The 23,094-nt window shown below is 30.6% G+C and overlaps 1 protein-coding gene across 3 annotated transcripts in view; it reads right to left on the bottom strand.

Moving 5' to 3' along the window:
* Positions 1-23,094, bottom strand: part of loh (thrombospondin type 1 domain containing lonely heart) — a 270,439-nt gene that overhangs the window by 8,975 nt on the left and 238,370 nt on the right. Inside the window, exon 2 of one of the 3 annotated variants that reach the window (XM_075293525.1) lies at positions 3,928-4,016. The exons of 1 other annotated variant lie outside the window; for it this stretch is intronic. In XM_075293525.1, coding sequence (XP_075149640.1) covers positions 3,928-3,987 — 60 coding nt within the window. In that variant the 5' untranslated portion in view covers positions 3,988-4,016. Of the gene's footprint in view, positions 1-3,927; positions 4,035-23,094 lie in introns of those variants that run through there. One more of the 3 variants, XM_075293526.1, reaches the window with a different exon arrangement.

The raw sequence follows: 23,094 nt of genomic DNA, 5'->3' as shown, positions 1-23,094 counted from the left end.
CCACATTGGTCAACTTCTCTCTTATCACTGAGTGCTGCCCGATTCCATGACAAGGGACTTCTTTTTTATAGCCGTGTCTGAACGGCGTTCCACATTGCAGTGAAACCACTTAGAGAAGCTTTGAAACCCTCAGAAATGTCACCAGCATTACTGAGGTGGGATAATCCACCATTGAAAAACTTTTTGGTGTTCGGTCGAAGCAGGAATCGAACCCACGACCTTGTGTATACAAGGTGGACATGCTAACCATTGCACCACGGTGGCAATGGTAAAAATTACCAATTGGGTGAAAGATTACCAATTTTTGCACTATGCGCTGACTCCACTGAGCACCCGAGTCAGCTCCGATTCTATGCACTCTACTAGCCTATGCCTAGGTAAGGTATAGTGGCAGCCCGATATTTCAGGCTCACTGGAACTATTCAGACCATTGTGATACCAAAGTGGTAAACGTCTCTCTTATCACTGACTGCAGCCCGATTCTATGTTTAGCTCAATGACAAGAGACCTACTTTCTATAGCCGAGACCGAAATGCGTTCCACATTGCAGTGAAACCACTTAGAGAAGCTTTGAAATTTGGTGACCATAAAAATAGAAATTTGACACAATTTTATATGGAAATAAAATTTTGACAAAATTTTCTGTAGAAATAAAATTTTGACAAAATTTTCTTTAGAAATAAAATTTTGACAATATTTTCTTTAGAATCAAAATTTTGACAAAAAATTGTATAGGAATAAAATTTTGACAAAATTTTCTGTAGAAATAAAATGTTGACAAAATTTTCTATAGAAATAAAATTTTAGCAAAATTTTCTATAGAAATAAAATTTTGGCAAAATTTTCTATAGAAATAAAATTTTAGCAACATTTTCTATAGAAATAAAATTTTGGCAAAATTTTCTATATTTTGACGAAACTTTCTATATTTTGACGAAATTTTTTGTAGAAATAAAATTTTGACAAAATATTCTATAGAAATAAAATGTTGACAAAATCTTCTATAGAAATAAAATTTTAGCAAAATTTTCTATAAAAATAAAATTTTGGCAAAATTTTCTATAGAAATAAAATTTTAGCAAAATTTTCTATAGAAATAAAATTTTGGCAAAATTTTCTATATTTTGACGAAACTTTCTATATTTTGACGAAACTTTCTATAGAAATAAAATTTGGAGAACATTTTTTATAGAAATAACATTTTGACAAAATTTTCTTTAGAATCAAAATTTTGACAAACATTTGTATAGGAATAAAATTTTGACAAAATTTTCTGTAGAAATAAAATTTTGACAAAATATTCTATAGAAATAACATTTTGACAAAATTTTCTATAGAAATAACAATTTGACAAAATTTTCTATACAAATAACAATGTGACAAAATTTTCTATAGAAATAACATTTTGACAAAATTTTCTATAGAAATAAAATTTTGACAAAATTTTCAATAGAAATAAAATTTAACAACATTTTCTTTTGAAATAAATTTTTGACAAAAATTTCTATAGAAATGCAATTTTGACAAAATTTTCTATAGAAATAAAATTTTGACAAAATTTTCTATAGAAACTAAATTTTGACAAAATTTTCTATAGAAATAAAATTTTGATAAAATTTTCTATAGAAATAACATTTTGACAAAATTTTTTATAGAAATAACAATGTGACAAAATTTTCTATAGAAATAACATAACAAATTTGGAGAAAATTTTCTATAGAAATAACAATGTGACAAATTTTTCTCTAGAAATAACATTTTGACAAAATTTTCTATAGAAATAAAATTTTGACAAAATTTTGTAAAAAAATAACAATGTGACAAAATTTCCTATAGAAATAAAATTTTGACTAAATTTTCTATAGAAATAAAATTTTGACTAAATTTTCTATAGAAATAAAATTTTGACAAAATTTTCTATAGAAATAAAATTTAGACAAAATTTTCTGTAGAAATAAAATTTTAACAAAATTTTCTATACAAATAAAATTTTGGCAAAATTTTCTATAAAAATAACAATGTGACAAAATTTTCTATAGAAATAACATTTTGACAAAATTTTCTATAGAAATAAAATTTGGAGAAAATTTTCTATAGAAATAACAATTTGACAAAATTTTCTATAGAAATAATATTTTGATAAAATTTTCTATAGAAATAAAATTTTGACAAAATTTTCATTAGAATTAACATTTTCACAAAAATTTCTATAGAAATAAAATTTTGACAAAATTTTCTATAGAAGTAAAATTTTGACAAAATTTTCTTAGAAATGAAAAAAAAATTCTATAGAAATAAAATTTTGACAAAATTTTCTATGGAAATAAAATGTTGACAAAATATTCTATAGAAATAAAATGTTGAAAACATTTTTTAATTTTCTTTAGAAACCAGATTTTGACATAATTTTGAATAGAAATAAAATGTTGACAAAATTTTCTATAGAAATAAAGTTTTGAAAAAATTTTCTGTAGAAATAAAATTTTGAAAAAATGTTCTATAGAAATAAAATATTGACAAAATTTTCTATGGAAATAAAATTTTATCAAAATTTTCTATAGAAATAAAATTTTAGCAACATTTTCAATAGAAATAAAATTTTGGCAAAATTTTCTATATTTTGACGAAATTTTCTATAGAAATAAAATTTGGAGAAAATTTTCTATAGAAACAACATTTTGACAAAATTTTCTATAGAAATAAAATTTTGACAAAATTTTCTATAGAAACAACATTTTGACAAAATTTTCTATAGAAATAAAATTTTGAAAAAATGTTCTATAGAAATAAAATTTTGACAAAATTTTCTATAGAAACAACATTTTGACAAAATTTTCTATAGAAATAAAATTTTGACAAAATTTTCTATAGAAATAACGTTTTGACAAATTTTCTTACAGAAATAAAATTTTGACAAAATTTTCTATAGAAATAACATAACAAATTTGGAGAAAATTTTTTATAGAAATAACAATGTGACAAAATTTTCTCTAGAAATAACATTTTGACAAAATTTTCTATAGAAATAAAGTTTGGAGAAAATTTTCTATAGAAATAACAATTTGACAAAATTTTCTATAGAAATACTATTTGGAGAAAATTTTCTATAGAAATAACAATTTGACAAAATTTTCTATAGAAATAACATTTTGAAAAATTTTTCTATAGAAATAAAATTTTGACAAAATTTTCTATAGAAATAAAATTTTGACAAAATATTCTATAGAAATAAAATTTTGACAAAATTTTCTATAGAAATAAAATTTTGACAAAATTTTCTATAGAAATAACATGACAAATTTGGAGAAAATTTTCTATAGAAATAACATTTTGACAAAATTTTCTATAGAAATAAAATTTTGACAAAATTATTAATAGGAATAAAATTTAACACAATTTTCTTTAGAAATAAAATTTTGACAAAATTTTCTATAGGAATAAAATTTTGACAAAATTTTCTATAGAAATAAAATTTTTCTATAGAAATAAAATTTTGACAACATTTTCTATAGAAATAAAATTGTGACAAAATTTTCTATAAAAATGAAATTGTGAGAAAATTTTTTATAGAAATAAAATATTGACAAAATTTTCTATAGGAATAAAATTTTGACAAAATTTTCTATGGAATATAGAAATAAAATTTTGACGGACGAACGGACAACAAACGATTGTCGTCCTTCCGCTACCTTCCGAACAAAACAAGCTATCAACTTGGCTCTTGGTATAAGTAGTTTTTAATGATGCTATTGCAATTGGACCACTGTAAGGTATCGGACCACTGTTAGGTATATTCCCCAAATAAACCGACCACCAGATTTGTCTTACTGAGCCTCTTGTTTTTTGAATAAAAACTTAAAAACTAATGATTTTTATTAAATCAATTCAGTTTTAGTATAACATTGTAAATATTCCATTTTTACTTACCAGTATCAGCAAAAACGCCCTGATGAACATTGTTCGTGATTTCGTAAATTTTTTAATCATTGGAATTCGTTTAATTGTTCATTTAATATCTAAGGCCAAGTTCAAAGAAATTTATACAAATAAATAAATTTTCACAAGTCCCTTCATTGAGAAATGCTGGGAACCATTGATTTTGATTTATATTCCATTTAAATCAATTTATGTCACAAAATATTCATATAAATCTCAAGCTCATATAAATGACCGGAAGAGGGCATAAATAAATCATTAGGAGACCATATGATTTATGTCAAAATACTAATCCACATTCTTACATCTAGAGCCCTACTACCTATCCAGCTAATTAATAGTTTACCTTTTAATCTTGTAAAAAAAACTATGAATATTTTATGAAAATTACAGAAATTTAATTTTTGTTTTGTCATCTAAAACCTTATCAAAGTATTAAAATTTCATTGAACGGAGTTACACCTTATGAATATTACTTTAAAAAAAATGGTTTGCTTTTCATGGACCCCCGACTGTTAATGATTAACTGCTAAATGTGTTAAAATCATTTAAGATAATATCATTGAAGAAACAAAAAAAAAACAATCACCTTCTTGGGCATAATTAAGTAATTAATAATGAATACCAGCTATTCACAACATAGAAGATCATGTCTGTCTCTACAAAATTTTGTTTTTGTCTATTAGGCTTTTGTATAAATTGCCAAGATATTGTCTTCTTTAAGAAGTTTGAAAGGGTTTTGCCACATTGGTTAATTTGATCATACCGTAGCACTTGAATGGCTTCTTCCAAGAAGCGTAGGCGTGTCTTTCTTTTGTTTGGTTGAATAAATGCTAATAGGCCTAATTCCAATTTATGGCTTTTTAAAGAGCTGAAAAGGGTAACAAAAAAGTTTTTTTTTTAATCACTGATTATTCCCTCTACAAGAAAAATATTGAAATTAGATCAGCGCCCCTTTTTATTTGATCATAATAATACAATTTTATACGATGTTATTTCTATTGTTCCTTTGTCAAGGTTTATATTAAATTTAGGTCAAATTAATAATAATAATAATATATTTCTTTAAATTTATGGAGTTTTTATGAAATTTGAAAGCAAACAAAAAAAAATGAACAGATGCGAAGGGAATCAGATGATTGCTAATTTCTAAAACCATAGGGAGTCTAATAAACAATCAATTTTTAACTTACTTACTTACTATAGTCATCATAGGATGGGTGGTATAACTTACTAGAAAATTTTGTCAAAATTTTATTTCTATAGGTTTTTTTTTACATTTTATTTCTATAGAAACTTTTGTCAAAATTGTATTTTTTCTTTAGAAAAAATTGTCTAAACTCTTTTTCTATAGAAAATTTTGTCAAAATTTTGTTTATATAGAAAATTTTGTCCAAATTTTATTTACATAGAAAAATTTATTTCTATAGAAAATTTTGTCAAAATTTTATTTAAAGAAAATTTTATTTCTATAGAAAATTTTGTCAACATTTTATTTCTATAGAAAATTTTGTTAAAATTTTATTTCTATAGAAAATTTTGTCAACATTTTATTTCTATAGAAAATTTTGTTAAAATTTTATTTCTATAGAAAATGTTGTCAAAACTTTATTTCTATAGAACATTTTGTCAAAATTTTATTTTTACAGAAATTTTTGTCAAAATTTTATTTTTATAGAAAATTTTGTCAATATTGTATTTCTATAGAAAATTTTGTCAACATTTTATTTCTATTGAAAATTTTGTCAAAAATTTATTTCTATAGAAAATGATGTCAAAATTTTATTTCTGTAAAAAATTTTGTCAAAATTGTATTTCTATAGAAATTTTTGTCAAAATTTTATTTCTATAGAGTATTTTGCCAAAATGTTATTACTATAGAAAATTTTGTCAAAAATTTAGTTCTATAGAAAATTTTGTCAAAATTTTATTTCTGTAGAAAATTTTGTAAATATATTTTTTTATAGACAATTTTGTCTATATTTTATTTCTATAGAACATTTTGATAAAAATATTATTTCTATAGAAAATTTTGTCAAATAAAACTAAAGAAAATTTTGTTTCTATAGAAAATTTTGCCAAAAGTTTATTTCTATAGAAAAGAATAACAAAATTTATTTTTTATAGAAATTTTTATTAAAATTTTATTTCTATAAAAATTTTGTCAAAATTTTACTTCTTAGAATTTTTTTATAGAAAAGTATTTCAACATTTTATTTTTATAGAAAATTATGTCAACATTTTATTTCTATAGAAAATTTTGTAACAAATTTATTTCTATAAAAAATTTTGTCAAAATGTTATTTTTAAGAAAATTTCTATAGAAAATTTTATATTTATGGATGTATTTTTTTGTCAACATTTTATTTCTATAGAAACTTTTGTATATATTTTATTTCTATAGAAAATTTTGTCAACATTTTATTTCTATAGAAAATTTTGTTAAAATTTTATTTCTATAGAAAATGTTGACAAAACTTTATTTCTATAGAACATTTTGTCAAAATTTTATTTTTACAGAAATTTTTGTCAAAATTTTATTTTTATAGAAAATTTTGTCAAAATTTTATTTTTATAGAAAATTTTGCCAATATTGTATTTCTATAGAAAATTTTGTCTAAATTTTATTTCTATTGAAAATTTTGTTAAAATTTTATTTCTATAGGAAATGTTGACAAAACTTTATTTCTATAGAACATTTTGTCAAAATTTTATTTCTATTGAAAATTTTGTCAAAAATTTATTTCTATCGAAAATGATGTCAAAATTTTATTTCTGTAAAAAATTTTGTCAAAATTGTATTTCTATAGAATTTTTTTTCAAAATTTTATTTCTATAGAGTATTTTGCCAAAATGTTATTACTATAGAAAATTTCGTCAAAAATTTAGTTCTATAGAAAATTTTGTCAAAATTTTATTTCTGTAGAAAATGTTGTCAATATTTTTTTTTATAGACAATTTTGTCTATATTTTATTTCTATAGAAAATTTTGATAAAAATGTTATTTCTATAGAAAATTTTGTTTCTATAGAAAATTTTGCCAAAATTTTATTTCTATAGAAAAGAATAACAACATTTTATTTTGATAAAAATGTTTATTAAAATTTTATTTCTATAAAAATTTTGTCAAAATTTTATTTCTTAGAATTTTTTTATAGAAAAGTATGTCAACATTTTATTTTTATAGAAAATTATGTCAAAATTTTATTTCTATAGAAAATTTTGTAAAAAACTTATTTCTACAGAAAATTTTGTCAAAATGTTATTTCTATAGTAAATTTTATTTTTATGGATGTATTGCTATAGACAATTTTGTCAACATTTTATTTCTATAGAAACTTTTGTCTATATTTTATTTCTATAGAAAATTGTGTCAAATAAAACTAAAGAAAAAATTTTTCTATAGAAAATTTTGCAAACATTTTATTTCTATAGAAAAAATTTTTTTATAGAAAAGTATGTCAACATTTTATTTTTATAGAAAATTATGTCAAAATTGTATTTCTATAAAAAATTTTATTTCTATAGAAAATTTTGTCACCATTTTCTTCCTATAGAAAATTTTATTTTTATGGATGTATTGCTATAGACAATTTTGTCAAAAATTTACTTCTATAAAAATTTTTTCAACATTTTAGTTCTATAGAAAATTTTATCAAAATTTTATTTCCATAGAAAATTTTGTCAAAATTGTATTTCCTTTGAAAACTTTGTCAAACTTTTATTTCTATAGAAGATTTTGTCAAATATTTATTTTTATAAAAATTTTATTTCTATAGAAAATTTAATTCTATACCAAATGTTGGCAAAAGTTTATTTCTATAGAAAATTTTGTAAAAATGTTATCTCTATAGAAAATTTTTATTCAAATTTTTTTTTCTGTATAAAATTTTGTTAAAATTTTATTTCTATAGAAAATTTTGTCAAAATTTTATTTCTATAAAAATTTTTTACGGTGACTTGCAGAACGAGCAGCATCACACGAACTCACATACAAAATCCCAGAAGATGGTTAGTGGCACTAACCGAAATATTGGAAATAAATATTACAACAAATCAATAATCTATGACCTCAAGCCGAACAAAATTAATAATCAGAATAAAATTTTATTTCTATAGAAAATTTTGTTAAAATCGTATTTTTACAGAAAAAACTGTCTAAACTCTTTTTCTATAGAAAATTTTGTTTCTATACAAAATTTTGTCCAAATTTTATTTCTATAGAAAATTTTGTCAACATTTTATTTCTATAGAAAATTTTGTCAAATTTTATTTTTTATTTTTACGGAAATTTTTGTCAAATTTTTATTTTTATAGAAAATTTCGTCAATATTTTATTTCTATAGAAAATTTTGATAAAAATCTTATTTCTATAGAAAATTTTGTCAATATTTTATTTCTATAGAAAATTTTGTCAACATTTTATTTCTATAGAAAATTTTATCAAATTTTATTTCTATAAAAAAATTTTATTTTTACAGAAATTTTTGTCAAAATTTTATTTTTATAGAAAGTTTTATCAATATTTTATTTCTATAGAAAATTTTGTCAAAATTTTATTTCTATAGAAAATTTTATTTCTATAGAAAATTTTATTTCTATAGAAATTTTTATTTCTATAGAAAATTTTATTTCTATAGAAAATTTTGTCAACATTTTATTTCTATGGAAAAGAATGTCAACATTTTATTTTGATAGAAATTTTTATGAAAATTTTATTTCTATAAAAATTTTGTCACAATTTTATTTCATTAGAAAAAAAAAATATAGAAAAGTATGTCAACATATTGTTTTTATAGAAAATTATGTCAAAATTTTATTTCTATAAAAAATTTTATCAAAATTTAATTTCTATTGAAACGTTTGTCAAAATTGTATTTCTATAGAAAATTTTGTAAAAATTTTATTTCTATAGAAAATTTTGTTAAAGTGTTATTTGTATAGAAAATTTTATCAAATTGTCATTTCTATAGAAAATTTTATTTTTATGGATGTATTGCTATAGACAATTTTGTCAAAATTTTATTTCTATAGAAAATTTTGCCAAAATTGTATTTTTGTTTGAAAATTGAAACAAACTTTTATTTCTATAGAAAATTTTGTCAAAATTTTATTTTTATAAAAAAATTATTTCTGTAGAAAATATTGTCAAAAATTTAATTCTATACAAAATGTTGCCCTTATTTCTATAGAAAAAATTTATTTCTATAGAAAATTTTGTTAAAATTTTATTTCTATAGAAAATTTTGTCAAAATTTTATTTCTATAGAAAATTTTGCACCATTTTATTTCTATAGAAAATTTTGTCAAAATTTTATTTCTATAGAAAATTTTGTCAAAATTTTGTTTCTATATAAAATTATGTTAAAATTTTATTTCTATAGAAAATTTTATCAAAATTTAATTTCTATTGAAACAAAATTTTGATAAGATTTTTTATAGAAATAAAATTTTGACAACATTTTCTATAGAAATAACATTTTGACAAAATTTTCTATAGAAATAAAATGGTGACAAAATTTTCTATAGAAATAAAATTTTGACAAAATTTTCTATAGATATAAAATTTTAACAAAATTTTCTATAGAAATTAAATTTTGAATAAAAATAAAAAATAATAAGAGATAAAATTTTGACAAAATTTTCTATAGAAATAAACATTTGGCAACATTTTGTATAGAATTAAATTTTTGACAACATTATATTTGTACCAAAATTGTATTTCTATAACAATAATTTTAACTATATAAATCTATAAGAAAATTTATTTATTTTAAATTGATAACTACAATGAATCAGACATTTTTCCATTCACTAAGTTGTTGTTCAAATTTATATGATCATCAAATATTTTTAACCATATTAAATAACAATTCTTTCGAAAATTTACATCTCAATTTAGGAATGACATTATCTTGGAATGTATGCAACATATTTGTATATATCGCCTTTATGTGAGAAAAAGAAATGGCTTAAAGCCATTGAAACCCCAAATGCCCACAAAACCGATATAAACTACAAATGCAAATACAGTTAAATACAATCAAGAAAACATAAGAAGTAGAAAATTGAGATATAAAACTTTCATGTAATATCATGACCTTCCATAAAACTTGAGGGTTCTCTATATGCCTCTAGGCTGCAATAAATATCGCGAAAAGAAAGCATTGGCCAAAAATTGTCTGTTAGGCTATGTGGGTTATCATGAAAATTAATCTTAAAAAATAATAAAATGCTTTTAAGATAAGAGAATTACAATAAAGCATAAAACTATGTACATGATGATATAAGCATGGGAAATAAAAACGAAATAAGAAAAATGGTCATTAAACATTGTATCATAGGTTATGAAAGTTAAGCCATCGTTTAAGATTCTGCACAGAAAAGATATTAACTATTTCATTGGAACAATGAACACTGAAAAACAATATTGATCTAATATGAAAGATTATGAAACCTGGACAAATTATTAAGGACAACTTTCTTAAAAAAAAAAAAGAAATTGTAAAAAATAGTTCAAAAAATGGATTTATATTTTTTATTTAAATTTAGAATACGAATCTATGAAATTTGTGAATTAAACTGAATGGAATCAGTACAGGTTCCATTATCATCATTCAATATGATAATGGAAAGACAAGTATATACGGCCGTAAGTTCGGCCAGGCCGAAGCTTATGTACCCTCCATCATGGATTGCGTAGAAACTTCATCTAAACACTGCCATCCACAATTGAATTACTTAAGTTGCGGTAACGCTTGCCGATGGCAAGGTATCTTAAAACCTCCTAACACCATCTTCTAAATTGTATGTAAGTCCATACGTGGTATATATTAAATCAAAAAAGATCGATCCAATACGTATATAATTCAGTTTGACAAAGTAGACATACAATTTTGACAAAATTTTCTACAGAAATAAAATGTTAACAAAATTTTCTATAGAAATAAAATTTTCACAAAAATTTTCTATAGAAATAAAAATTTTGACAAAATTTTCTATAGAAATAAAAATTTTGACAAAATTTTCTATAGAAAGAAAATTTTGACAAAAATTTCTACAGCAATAAAATTTTAACAAAATTTTCTATAGAAATAAATTTTTGACAAAATTTTCTATAGAAATAAAATCTTGGTAGATTATTTTTGGCTCGAGTGGCAACCATGATTATGAACCGAATAAAATTTGAACAAAATTTTCTATAGAAATAAAATTTTGACAAAATTTTCTATAGAAATAAAATTTTGACAATGATGAAAATTTTATTATGAACCGAATAAAATTTTAACAAAATTTTCTCTAGAAATAAAATTTTGACAAAATTTTCTATAGAAATAAAATTTTGACAAAATTTTCTATAGAAATAAAATTTTGGTAGATTATTTTTGGCTCTAGTGGCAACCATGATTATGAACCCATATGGACCAATTTTTGTGTGATTGGACCAATTTTGGTATGGTTCTTAGCGACCATATACTAACACCACGTGCCTAATTTGAACCGGATCGGATGAATTTTGCTCCTCCAAGAGGCTCCGGAGGTCAAATCTGGAGAATGTTTTATATGGGGGCTATATATAATTATGGACCGATATGGACCAATTCTGGCACGGTTGTTAAAGATCATATACTAACACCATGTTCCAAATTACAACCGGATTGGATGAAATTTGCTTCTCTTGGAGACTTCGCAAGCCAAATCTGGGGATCGGTTAATATGGGGGCTATATATAATTATGAACCGATGTGGACCAATTTTTGCATGGTTGTTAGAGACCACATACCAATATCATGTACCAAATTTCAGGCGGATCGGATGAAATTTGCTTCTCTTTGAGGCTCCGCAAGCCAATTCGGGGGATCGGTTTATGTAGGGCTATATATAATTATGGACCGATGTGGACCAATTTTTACATGATTGTTAGAGACCATATACCAACACCATGTACCAAATTTCAGCCGGATCGGATGAAATATGCTTCTCTTAGAGGCTCCACAAGCCAAATCTGGGGATCGGTTTATATGGGGGCTATATATAATTAAGGACCGATATGGACCAATTTTTTCATGGTTGTTAGAGACCATATACCAACATCATGTACCAAGTTTCAGCCGGATCGGATGAAATTTTCTTCTCTTTGAGGCTCCGCAAGCCAAATCTGGGGATCGGTTTATAAGGGGGCTATATATAATTATAGACCGATGTGAACCAATTTTTGCATGGTTGTTAGAGACCATATACCAACACCATGTACCAAATTTCAGCCCGATCGGATGAAATTTGCTTCTATTTTAGGCTCCGCAAGCCAAATCTGGGGATCGGTTTTTATGGGGGCTATATATAATTATGGACCGATGTGGACCAATTTTTGCATGGTTGTTAGAGACCATATACCAACACCATATACCAAATTTCAGCCGGATCGGATGAAATATGCTTCTGTTAGAGGCTCCACAAGCCAAATCTGAGGGTCCCTTTATATGGGGGCTATACGTAAAAGTGGACCGATATGGCCCATTTTCAATACCATCCGACCTACATCGATAACAATTACTTGTGCCCAGTTTCAAGTCGATAGCTTGTTTCGTTCGGAAGATAGCGTGATTTCAACAGACGGACGAACGGACGGACGGACATGCTTAGATCGACTCAGAATTTCACCACGACCCAGAATATATATACTTTATGGGGTCTTAGAGCAATATTTCGATGTGTTACAAACGGAATGACAAAGTTAATATACCCCCATCCTATGATGGAGGGTATAACAAGAGGCAACTATGATATCAAACAAGCGATGGAGTGGATTTCCAAAGCCTTCAACATCTCACTGAAAGCTGTAAAGTAAAGCCAAAGAGAAAAATTCGACCGCCATTGTGGTGCAGTAGTTTAGGTGGCAGCCCGATGTATCAGGCTCACTTAGACTATTCAGTCCATTGTGATACCACATTGGTGAACTTCTCTCTTATCACTGAGTGCTGTCCGATTCCATGTTAAGCTCAATGACAAGGGACCTCCTTGTTATAGCTGAGTCCTAGTGGCGTTCCATATTGCAGTGAAACCACTTAGAGAAGCTTTGAAACCCTCAGAAATGTCACCAGCATTACTGAGGTGGGGTAATCCCCGCTGAAAAACTTTTTGTTGCAAGGCGGGCGCTAACCATTGCACCACGGTGGCACCTGCAGTAAACTCTTTAATAGTTCCACCAGAGCTCCGGAAGACTTAGAAGATTACAATATTAATCTGAGAGGATATAAGTAAAAATTGAGGTGGACTCAGCATAATCCATGGACTGATTATTGTGGTAGTATCGAAAACTTGCTTAGGCTAAAAGACTAAGAAAGGACTGCACACAGAGAAGGAATATGATGACCTCAAACATGTTTTAAGAGCAAAATGTTATTTTTGGGTGGTGACCATGTAACATGGTTTTCGCAACCATGTTATTTTCTCGGAAATCATCTATCTGATTTCGGCAAGCAGGTTACATTTGACGAGAAAATAACATTTTAGTGACAAACATGTTACCATACAAAAATAACATTTTGCTCTTGAAACATGTTTGAGGTGATCATATTCCTTCTCTGCGTGTGAGCATTCACTAACTCTTCTCCTGATTTCATTAAAACAACGCAGGGCCATTTCAGTTTCAAGCTGACTGCTCCTAAGACCCTAGTTCCACCGAATGGATGAAAAATGGTTATTAGAACTACTACGGAGATTCATTCAATATGATGGATACCGGAAGGACTAGAGACATCTGTGAGTTCTCTCTGGGATATCGAACAAAATCTTTTGAACATCTCACTGAAAGCTGCATGTCCTAGGGAAAAATGCAAACACCACGGTGTTAAGGAGTTAAGTAATTCGAGGAAATCCTGCAGTAATGGAGGGCAATGTCCACCAGAGCTCCACAGAACTGGGACGCTTACAAGAAGGCCCATCACAACTCTTCAGCTAATTAATGTAGTAATATTTAAAACACGTCCATGGCTTCCAGACTACGAAAGGTATTAGCATCTACTAACTCCGCTCTAGGTGTCACAAAATCACTGGAGGGCCATTTCCGATCATTTCTATATCAGTTTTAAAGCTGGCTGTTCTTACTTCTAACACCATAGTTCCATCGAATGTGAGGAAAGGTTATTGAAACATTTATATTCTTTCAATATAATGATACCGAAAAGATCAGATACAACTATGAGTACTGCACATGGAGGATATCGAACACACGGTCGAGTGGATTACAAAAGCCATCAAGGTCTCACTGAAAGCTGTAAGCCCTACAGGAAAGCCAGGGGAAACTCGACTACTATGGTGATCTACGGAAATAGGCAATATGAGGAAATCCTGCAGTTAGGTATTTAACAGGGCAATATCCACCTGAGCTCCAGAAGACTGAGACACTTGCAAAATGAATCTGAGAGGATATAAACGAGAACTGAGAAACTCAGCATAAATATTGCGGTAGTATTTACAACACATTCGAGGCTTTCAGACTATGACAGATATTAGCATCCACTAACTCTGCTCTTGGTTTCATTAAAACATCGGATGGTCACTTCAGTTTCAAGCTGGCTGTTCGTACTTCTAAGACCATAGTTCCATCGAATGTGAGGAAAGCTTTTTGGAACTAGTATAGGGACTAGGTCAATATGATGATACCGGAGAGACATCTGTGGGTACTCTATTGGATATCGAACAACATCGAAGGGGAAAAATCGACATGGTGGTCTACGCACTTAAGTAATATGAGTCAACCTGGAATAAAGTACTTGTACTCTGTGTTCCTTAATACGAAAACGGCCATAGACTGCCGAAAATCTCTCAATGAAATGGCTGAGCAGTACAATATTCACCTAATATGGGTTCCTGGCCAAAGGAACATACCAGGGAATATATTTCAGAGGAACTAGAATCTGTTGGTATGTCTCTGGCTACCTGCAAGCTCATAGTGCATGAGAATTTTTTTTTTGACGGGGCGAATTGCCGATGGGGAGAATTGCAAGTGTTGCAACGACACCAAGCAAATATGGCACCATTTAAACTTAAATCGCACACTAGATAAGCTAATGGTCTCAAGATGACTGATATCAACTATAACGGGTTTGCAAAAAGTATTGGCGAGAAATATAATGACTACTGCATGAGCTGTCATGATTCGGAGGAAAAAGTAATCAATAAAACACCTCTTGTGATAGTGTCCTGCATTTTGTGTATTTTGAGGAATATAGCTTTAGATTACTGGTGTATCTGCAAAATGTAAACTTATGCAGTCTGCTAATGTTTTTTTGGAACAATCAGCGGGGATAAACAGCAAAAAATAACCGGGTGAGTTCAAAGGTAAAAGCTGGAAGAGCCTATGTGTAATAAATATGTTTACTTAATGTGGTATTACAATGGACCGAATAGTCCAAGGGAGCTGCCACGTTAACTTAACCTAATATGAGGTAATCCTACAGGAAGATCTTTAACAGGATAAGCGAGAACTGAGATGGACTCACCACAACTCCTAGACTGATTATTGTAGTAGGCTTCCAGACTATGGAAAGGTATTAGCATCCGCTAATTCCGCTCCTGAAAATCAGACGGCTGAACTGGCCCTTTCATACCGGTGAAATTTTCATGGATTAAAGAATAAAGTGGGCTATCAATAGTTTTGAACTGTTTAAATTTCCGGGACCTGATGAAATTACTCAGGCAGTGACTGATAAAATAATCCCATGCCTGTTGGCGATATAAAGGCTGTATCAACTTGGCATATATTTCAGGAAGGTGGAAAGAGACAAAAGTATTTTCATCCCTAAAGGTGAGTATTAAGTTCGAGTTTAGCCGCTAAAATCGCTAAAGTGAAAACTAAATCAGTAAGAAAATGCATGAAATTATACGTATCTGTTGCAAATTTTATTACAACTTGATGGGGAAAAGCCCAAAGCAAATTTTCACAAAGTTTGTATTCCTTAAAATGGATTATTAAAGAAAAGTAATCGTGAAAAAATGGCGTTTTTAGCGGCTAAACTCGAACTTAATACTCACCTTAATGCAGGAAAATCATTTCGCTCGGGTGTGAAGGATTTCCGACCTTATCCTCATGCCTTTTTATGACTCTGGAGAGGCTGATAAATAATTATTGTAGAACTAGCATTGATTCAAGATTTCTCTCGAAGGACAGGTCTACTGAGACCGTATTGCATGAACTAGTCAGCTTTATTGAAAGCTCCTGATTTTCTTAGAAAAATAAACCCCTAAAAAGGTGGCATGGCAGATAATGTGACATTAACAGTCAGGGGAAAACTCCCATCTAGAGATATTATACAGAGTGCAAAATATCTCGTAGTTTTCTTTTAAGGTTGAAAAAATGCCACAGTACTCACGGTACTCGTGCAAAACGACAATATGGTAAATTGGAGACTAATCCTGATTTTGTTGTTGTCTGGTAGACGGTGTGAGGAAATGTGCACAGACCCCGATAAATAAATGTTACATAGATTTCCACGGATGGTTCCAAATTGGATGGACACGTTCGTTTTTGAGCACAATACAACTAATATGGAGGGATATCTTTCATGTTCCCCTTCCAAAAACAACATTATATTCAAGAAACAAGACAAAACTCTCTTCCAAGAGGACAACATATATTAGACAATTTCTAATGAAAAGCCCATGAGGTAAATATTTCTTTCAGTGTAGTTAAGTGTGAATAAATTTAACCATAAAAACACAAACTTTTTCTTTCATTGCGCCAACTGGAGAAAGCGCATCGCTTTGGTTGCTCTAAATTTTATGCCCTCACATTTCCCAAGTCTGCTTTGATCCAAAACCCAAAGCCTACTCCTATGATCAGATCCATTCGACATGTTTTGTAATTATCTTATCTATCGCTTTAGATAATTTGCTTCCAACAAAGCATGACGGTGTTTCAATTCATTTTTCTCCTTGCTCCCATAAGATGACAGTTAACAAACAGATCAATGAGGATGTAATGGATGTAATCTCTGGCTGAATGCTTATGCATCGTCAAAAGATTTAGAGATATTGACCAAGATAAAATGGGGACTAAAGCATACAATAACAATATCATCAGCAGTAAACAGCCAACACAGACAACAACAACACTACTAATAGCCAATGGATCTAATAAAACGGTCCAATTCACCCCAAACAAGAAAACCAACTAAACAACAAGTGATAATAGTCGTCAATTTGGCTCGGGGGTCTACTATATGTGCACTCGACTATAAAGACATAAATTATCACATTGTAGATTAAACAAACACTTTATCCACAGAAAGAGCACAAACAGTGAACCTTACCACCTTCCCAGGAAACACCCAACTAGCAGCACAACTTAAGGCATTATGCCTCGTACGCTAAACAAAATCTGGTGCGTAGCCTGTGTTGTTTGTTTTTCTTGTGATCGTGGTTGCGACTAGGCATGGGTGAAGGAAGATCAAGAAAACAAACAGACTAGACGAATCTTAGATACCTTACAATATTGATGAGATTTTTGTTATTGCTTATTAGCAATTAAGAGATAAGAAGCCGAGTGCGACCCACTTGTTTAGAGTCTTTTGTTTCCCTGATTTAAACTAGAGCAGAGCTGTCTCTCTAGCCCCGACTTCTCCACTACCATTCCACAAACCCTCAACTCCGATCTTTTAACTAACCGAGTGTGATCTACTTGGTCGCTAACCGAGGAGAATGCGAACTCTCAATCCCCGTCCACAACACCGTCTTTAAACTAGAGGAGATCCATCCATATAGTCGTGAAATTCCTTTATTCCACAACCAAGCCCTTACACCAGAGAAGAGCTGTTTCTCACTATGTAGTACTCCTTAATGCCGTTCACAACCCCGTGTTTTCACTTGAGAAAAGTTTCCATATATTCGAGACGTTCCCTGATCTCATTGCATTAGAGGGGAACTGTCTCTCTAGACGTACGATTTCTTCATTCCTTCCTCAATCCCACCATTTAGCTAAAGTATAGCAGTCTCTATTATCGTGAGATTCCTTCATCTCATCTACATCACCGCCCGTCTTTTCTAGTCGTGGGATTCCTTCATCCGGTCCACAGCCCCGTCAACGCGCTAGAGAGAGCTGTCTAACTCGCTGTCTAACCTCTTCCATCCATAGCTTCATCTTTACAACAAAGAAAAATTGCCATTCTCATCCTTCCTTCGTCCCCTCCACAACCCCATCCTTACGCCAAAAGGAAGCTGTCTCTCTAGTCGTGAGATTCCTTCATCCCCGTCCTTACACTAGAGGATAGAATTCTTCCTAGTCGTGAGTTTCCACCGTGGTGCAATGGTTAGCATGCCCACCTTGCATACACAAGGTCGTGGATTCGATTCCTGCTTCGACCGAACACCAAAAAGTTTTTCAGTGGTGGATTATCCCACCTCAGTAATGCTGGTGACATTTCTGAGGGTCTCAAAACTTCTCTAAGTGGTTTCACTGCCACGTGGACTCGGCTATAAAAAGGAGGACCCTTGTCATTGAGCTTAACATGGAATCGGGGAGCACTCAGTGATAAGAGAGAAGTTCACCAATGTGGTATCACAATGGACTGAATAGTCTAAGTGAGCCTGATACATCGGGCTGCCACCTAACCTAACCTAACCATCATTCCTTCAGCACATAAGCTAGGTCTGTAGTCATGATATTTCTTCATCCCGTCCTGTCTAGCCGAGGTTAGGTTAAATTGGCAGCCCGATTAAATTTCAGGCTCACTTAGACTATTCAGTCCATTGTGATACCACATTTAATTAAAAGTACCTATTACATATGGACACTTCTAGTTTTAACCACTGAACCTTCTCTATTATTTTCTTTTGTTGAACCAACCAGATTGTTCCAAAAACATTGACAGACTGTTTAAGTTAACGTTTTTCAGGTCCGCCAGTAATCTAAAGCTATATGCTACTAAAATTCGCTTACGCCTTATACAAAATGCAGGACACTCACACAAGAGGTGTTTAATTGATTCCTTTTCCTCCGCATCATGACAGCTCATACAGTAGTCATTATACTTCACAGCTATATTTTTTGCAAATTCGGCTATCAGGCAGCGGCCCGTTATAGCAGATATCAGGAGTGATATTTGACGTCTTGAGAACACTAGCATATCTAGTGTGCGGTTTAAGTTTAAATGGGGCCATATTTGCTTGGTATCGTTACAATCCTTGCAATTCTCCCATCGAACGTTGGCCATCTCTAGTCGAGAGATTCCTTCATCCTGTCTACAATGCCGTCCTTACGCTAGAGGAGAGCTGTCTAACTTCTTCCCATCCAATTTTTTATCTTTACAACAGAGAAGAATTGTCTTTCTAGTCGTGAAAATCCTTCATCCAATCCACATTCTCATTCTTACACCAGAGAAAAGCTGTATTTTTAGTCGTGAGATTTCTTCATCCTTTCCGCAACCCCATCCTGGCACTAGGGGAAGCTGTCTCTTTAGTAGTGAGATTCCTTTATCCCAACCACATCTTCGTTTTTACACTAGCGGAGAGCTGCTTTTCTAGTCTTGAGATTCCTTCATTCCGTCCATTCTCCTGTGCTGCAAATAGAAAAGAGCTGTCTCTCTATTTGAGAGATTCCTCCATCCCATCTACATTGTCGTCCTTACACTAGAGGAGAGCTGTCTCTCTAGTCGTGAGATTTTTTTCATTCCATCCACATCCTGGTACTTACACTAGAGTAGAGTCGCCATTCTAGTCTTGAGCTGTCTCTGTAGTTGTCAGAATCCTTCACGTCGTCCCCACACTAGAGGAGAGTTCCCTTCCTAGTCGTGAGATTCATCGATCCCATCTACATCCTCGTCCTTACACTAGAGGAGAGTTGTCTATCTAGTCGTGAAATACCATCATTCTGTCCACAACCCCATCCTTGCAATAGAGGAGAGCTGTGGCCAGTCGTGAGATTTCTTTATCCCGTCTTAACACCGGAGGAGAGCAGTCCAATCCCAATCACATCATCGTCTTTATTGTAGAGAAGAGCTTTCTTTCTAGTCGTGAGATTCCTTCATCCTTTCCACAATCTCGTCCTTCTATTACAGGAGACCTTTCTCTCTAGTTGTGAGATCTCTTCATTCTCATCCTTACAATAGAGGAGAGCTATCTCTCTAGTCGTGAGTTTTATTCACCCAGTACACATCATCATCCTTACACTAGAGGAGAGCTGCCTTTCCAGTCGATTCCCTCTTCCCCTCCACATCCTCTTCTTTACTCCCTAGTTCCGAGTAGAGAAAAGCTTTCTTTCTACACTAGAGGAGAGCTGCCTTTCCAGTCATGAGATTCCTCCATCGCATCCGCAACCTCGTCCTTACACTAGAGAAGTGATGTCTCACCAGTCGATTCCCTCTTCCCATCCACATCCTCTTCTTTACTCCCTAGTCCCGAGTAAAGAAAAGCTTTCTTTCATCGCTAGAGGAGAGTTGCCTTTCCAGTCGTGAGATTCCTTCATCGCATCCGCAACTCCGTCCTTACACTAGAGGAGTGATGTCTCTCCAGTCGATTACCTCTTCCCATTCACATCCTCTTCTTTACTCCCTAGTTCCGAGTAGAGAAAAACTTTCTTTCATCGCTAGAGGAGAGTTGCTTTTCCAGTCGTGAGATTCTTTCATCGCATCCGCAACCCCGTCCTTACACTAGAAAAGTGATGTCTCACCAGTCGATTCCCTCTTCCCATCCACATCCTCTTCTTTACTCCCTAGTCCCGAGTAAAGAAAGCTTTCTTTCTAGTCGTGAGATTCCCTCATCCCTTACACAACCTCGTCCTTATATTACAGGAGGAGGTCTCTAGACGCGAGATTACTTTATCTCTTCCACAACCACATCCCGACTCTAGAGAAGAGGTTCCTTTCTAGTACTGAGATTCCTTCATCCCGACCTACACCAGAGAAATCATGTCCCTCTAGTCGATTGCTTCTTCCCATCCACATCCTCGTCTTTACTTCCTAGTCCTGCGTTTCTTTCATCCAGCTCAAATGCCGCCATTACACTATAAGAGATCTATACATCTGAACGTGAGCTTCCTTTATCCTTATAGTTAACTAAGTTGTTATTTTTGATTTCTTTTAATCTTTGTATTAACTGCAGAAAAAAATTTACACTAAGGTTCATATATCCACAATGCTCACACTCTACCGTGTAGCGTACCAGAAATGTTTGTGGTGGAGCCTCAATTTTCCATGGTGGCTTGTTGCAGATGCATTTGCTTTACAACTCACACGGCAGCCCCACCAATGACTTCATAAACATCACTCGGAACATAATTTCCATATGGATTTTATGGCTTTTTATTACCTCATATACAATTTGTTGCCATTGTTGTTGTGTTGTCGTCGTAGTCATTGTATATGCATCACAATGTGCATTTGCTTGCCATCAGTGCTCCATGGAAAGAATTGCTCTAGGCTTTGTGCTAGGATATCAAAGCGGGCATTAAAAGCCTATGTAATTTGATCAGAAAGTATGAGCGTTGTTTATTTGGTTAGATGGCAAATGGACACGATGGGTGAATAAACGAAATATATTCTTTTTCTCCATGAACGTGAGGAGAGGGGGAGGGACATAGGCAAATTGTATGGATAGTCAAACAAACGGGCCTTCTATAAAATATGGGTAATCAAAACAACTTAGTGCCCCATTGATATACATTTAGTGTGGCATATGATATCATACTTAAGAGTCTATAGCAAAGTGTTTTCCTAGTTCTTTGTGTGCCATTGAAATGTGAGGAAAAGAAGGGCATATTCTAGAAGTAATTTCGTTTGGAAATAGAATGGGAATTTGAAGTTAGAAGATTTTGTACTTTATGTTGTGTTGAGGTAGTCCATAAAACAGTGCAAACACAACTGTGGCCTATACACATGGGCCCTCATTAAATGAATATATGGTATATTGTTTTTGGTACCAAATCGTGGCCTAGTTTCCGTCTTTGAACACCCACCACACTGCAATATTCGATCAGTTTTCCCGTAGTCTAGTGGAGAATCCTTACACTAGTGATGTTGATCTTGTCATGAGATTCCTGCCTCCCATTCGCAACCTCTACCTAGCACTACCGACGAACTGTTTCTCAACCCTGTCCTTACACTAAAAGAGAGCTCTCCCTCTAGTCAGGAGATTCCTTGATCCCTAGCACAACTGCGACCTAAAACCATAGGAGTGCTGTTTATCTAGTCGTGAGGTTCCTTCATTCTTTCCAAAATCCAGGGTTGATAAAGTTGTGCTTTTTTTGATATACGAGTATTTCGACTGCCAAAAGCACCGTGACACGACCGCGAGCCATTTGGTATTTTTTCACCAGAACTACTCTATACAGAGTTATTTTACCCTAAATGTGAACGATTCTCAGCTATCAACTCAACTGTAAAATATATATATATATGGTGGACAGTGAAGAAATAAAATTTTGTCAAAATTTTCTATAAAAATAAAATTTCGTCAAAATTTTCAATAGAAATAAAATTTTGACAACGTTTTCTATAAAAAATAAAATTTTGACAAAATTTACTATATAACTAAAATTTTGACAAACTTTTGTATAGAAATAAAATTTTGACAAAATTTTCTATAGAAATAAAATTTTGACAAAACATTCTATACAAATAAAATTTTATTGTTGTTTTTGATCTCAGCTTAAAGCCATGCATTGACTAAACTACAAGTGTAGCTTAACCAACAGAGGAAAAGTATGCTTCCTTTTATGTTTTATTTAGCTAGTTGGACCTAAATTCATTGATGTAAAGAAGAAAACCTTTTTACATTTTTATCCCAACGTTTCGTCAATACTTGTTGACTTCTTCCAGGGGATTTCGTCTATTTGAAAAATAATAAATTTAAAGATTACACTTTTTTTTAATTGAGATTGTTAAACATTTCAACTTACAAATTATTTTCTCAAAATTTACATTTGAAGACTTATATTACTTATATCACAGTTTTTAAACAAAAATTTTAAACAAACGATATGAATTTAAAATTAATATAAAATGAAAACAAAACACAGTTTAGATTTAGTATCACAGTCAATTAAGATATTGCAACTCTGTAACTAACGCTTAAATTGTCAGTGTCCTCTTTAACATTCATTGTTCTGTCAATCTTTTGTTGTATTCGTAAACTTTCTAAGGTTAGTCTCTTTCTCTCTTTATT

Source organism: Haematobia irritans, chromosome 2 (assembly GCF_050003625.1).
Source record: "Haematobia irritans isolate KBUSLIRL chromosome 2, ASM5000362v1, whole genome shotgun sequence".
Classification (NCBI taxonomy): Eukaryota; Metazoa; Arthropoda; class Insecta; order Diptera; family Muscidae; genus Haematobia; species Haematobia irritans.
This window is presented reverse-complemented; position numbering and strand designations above follow the sequence as displayed.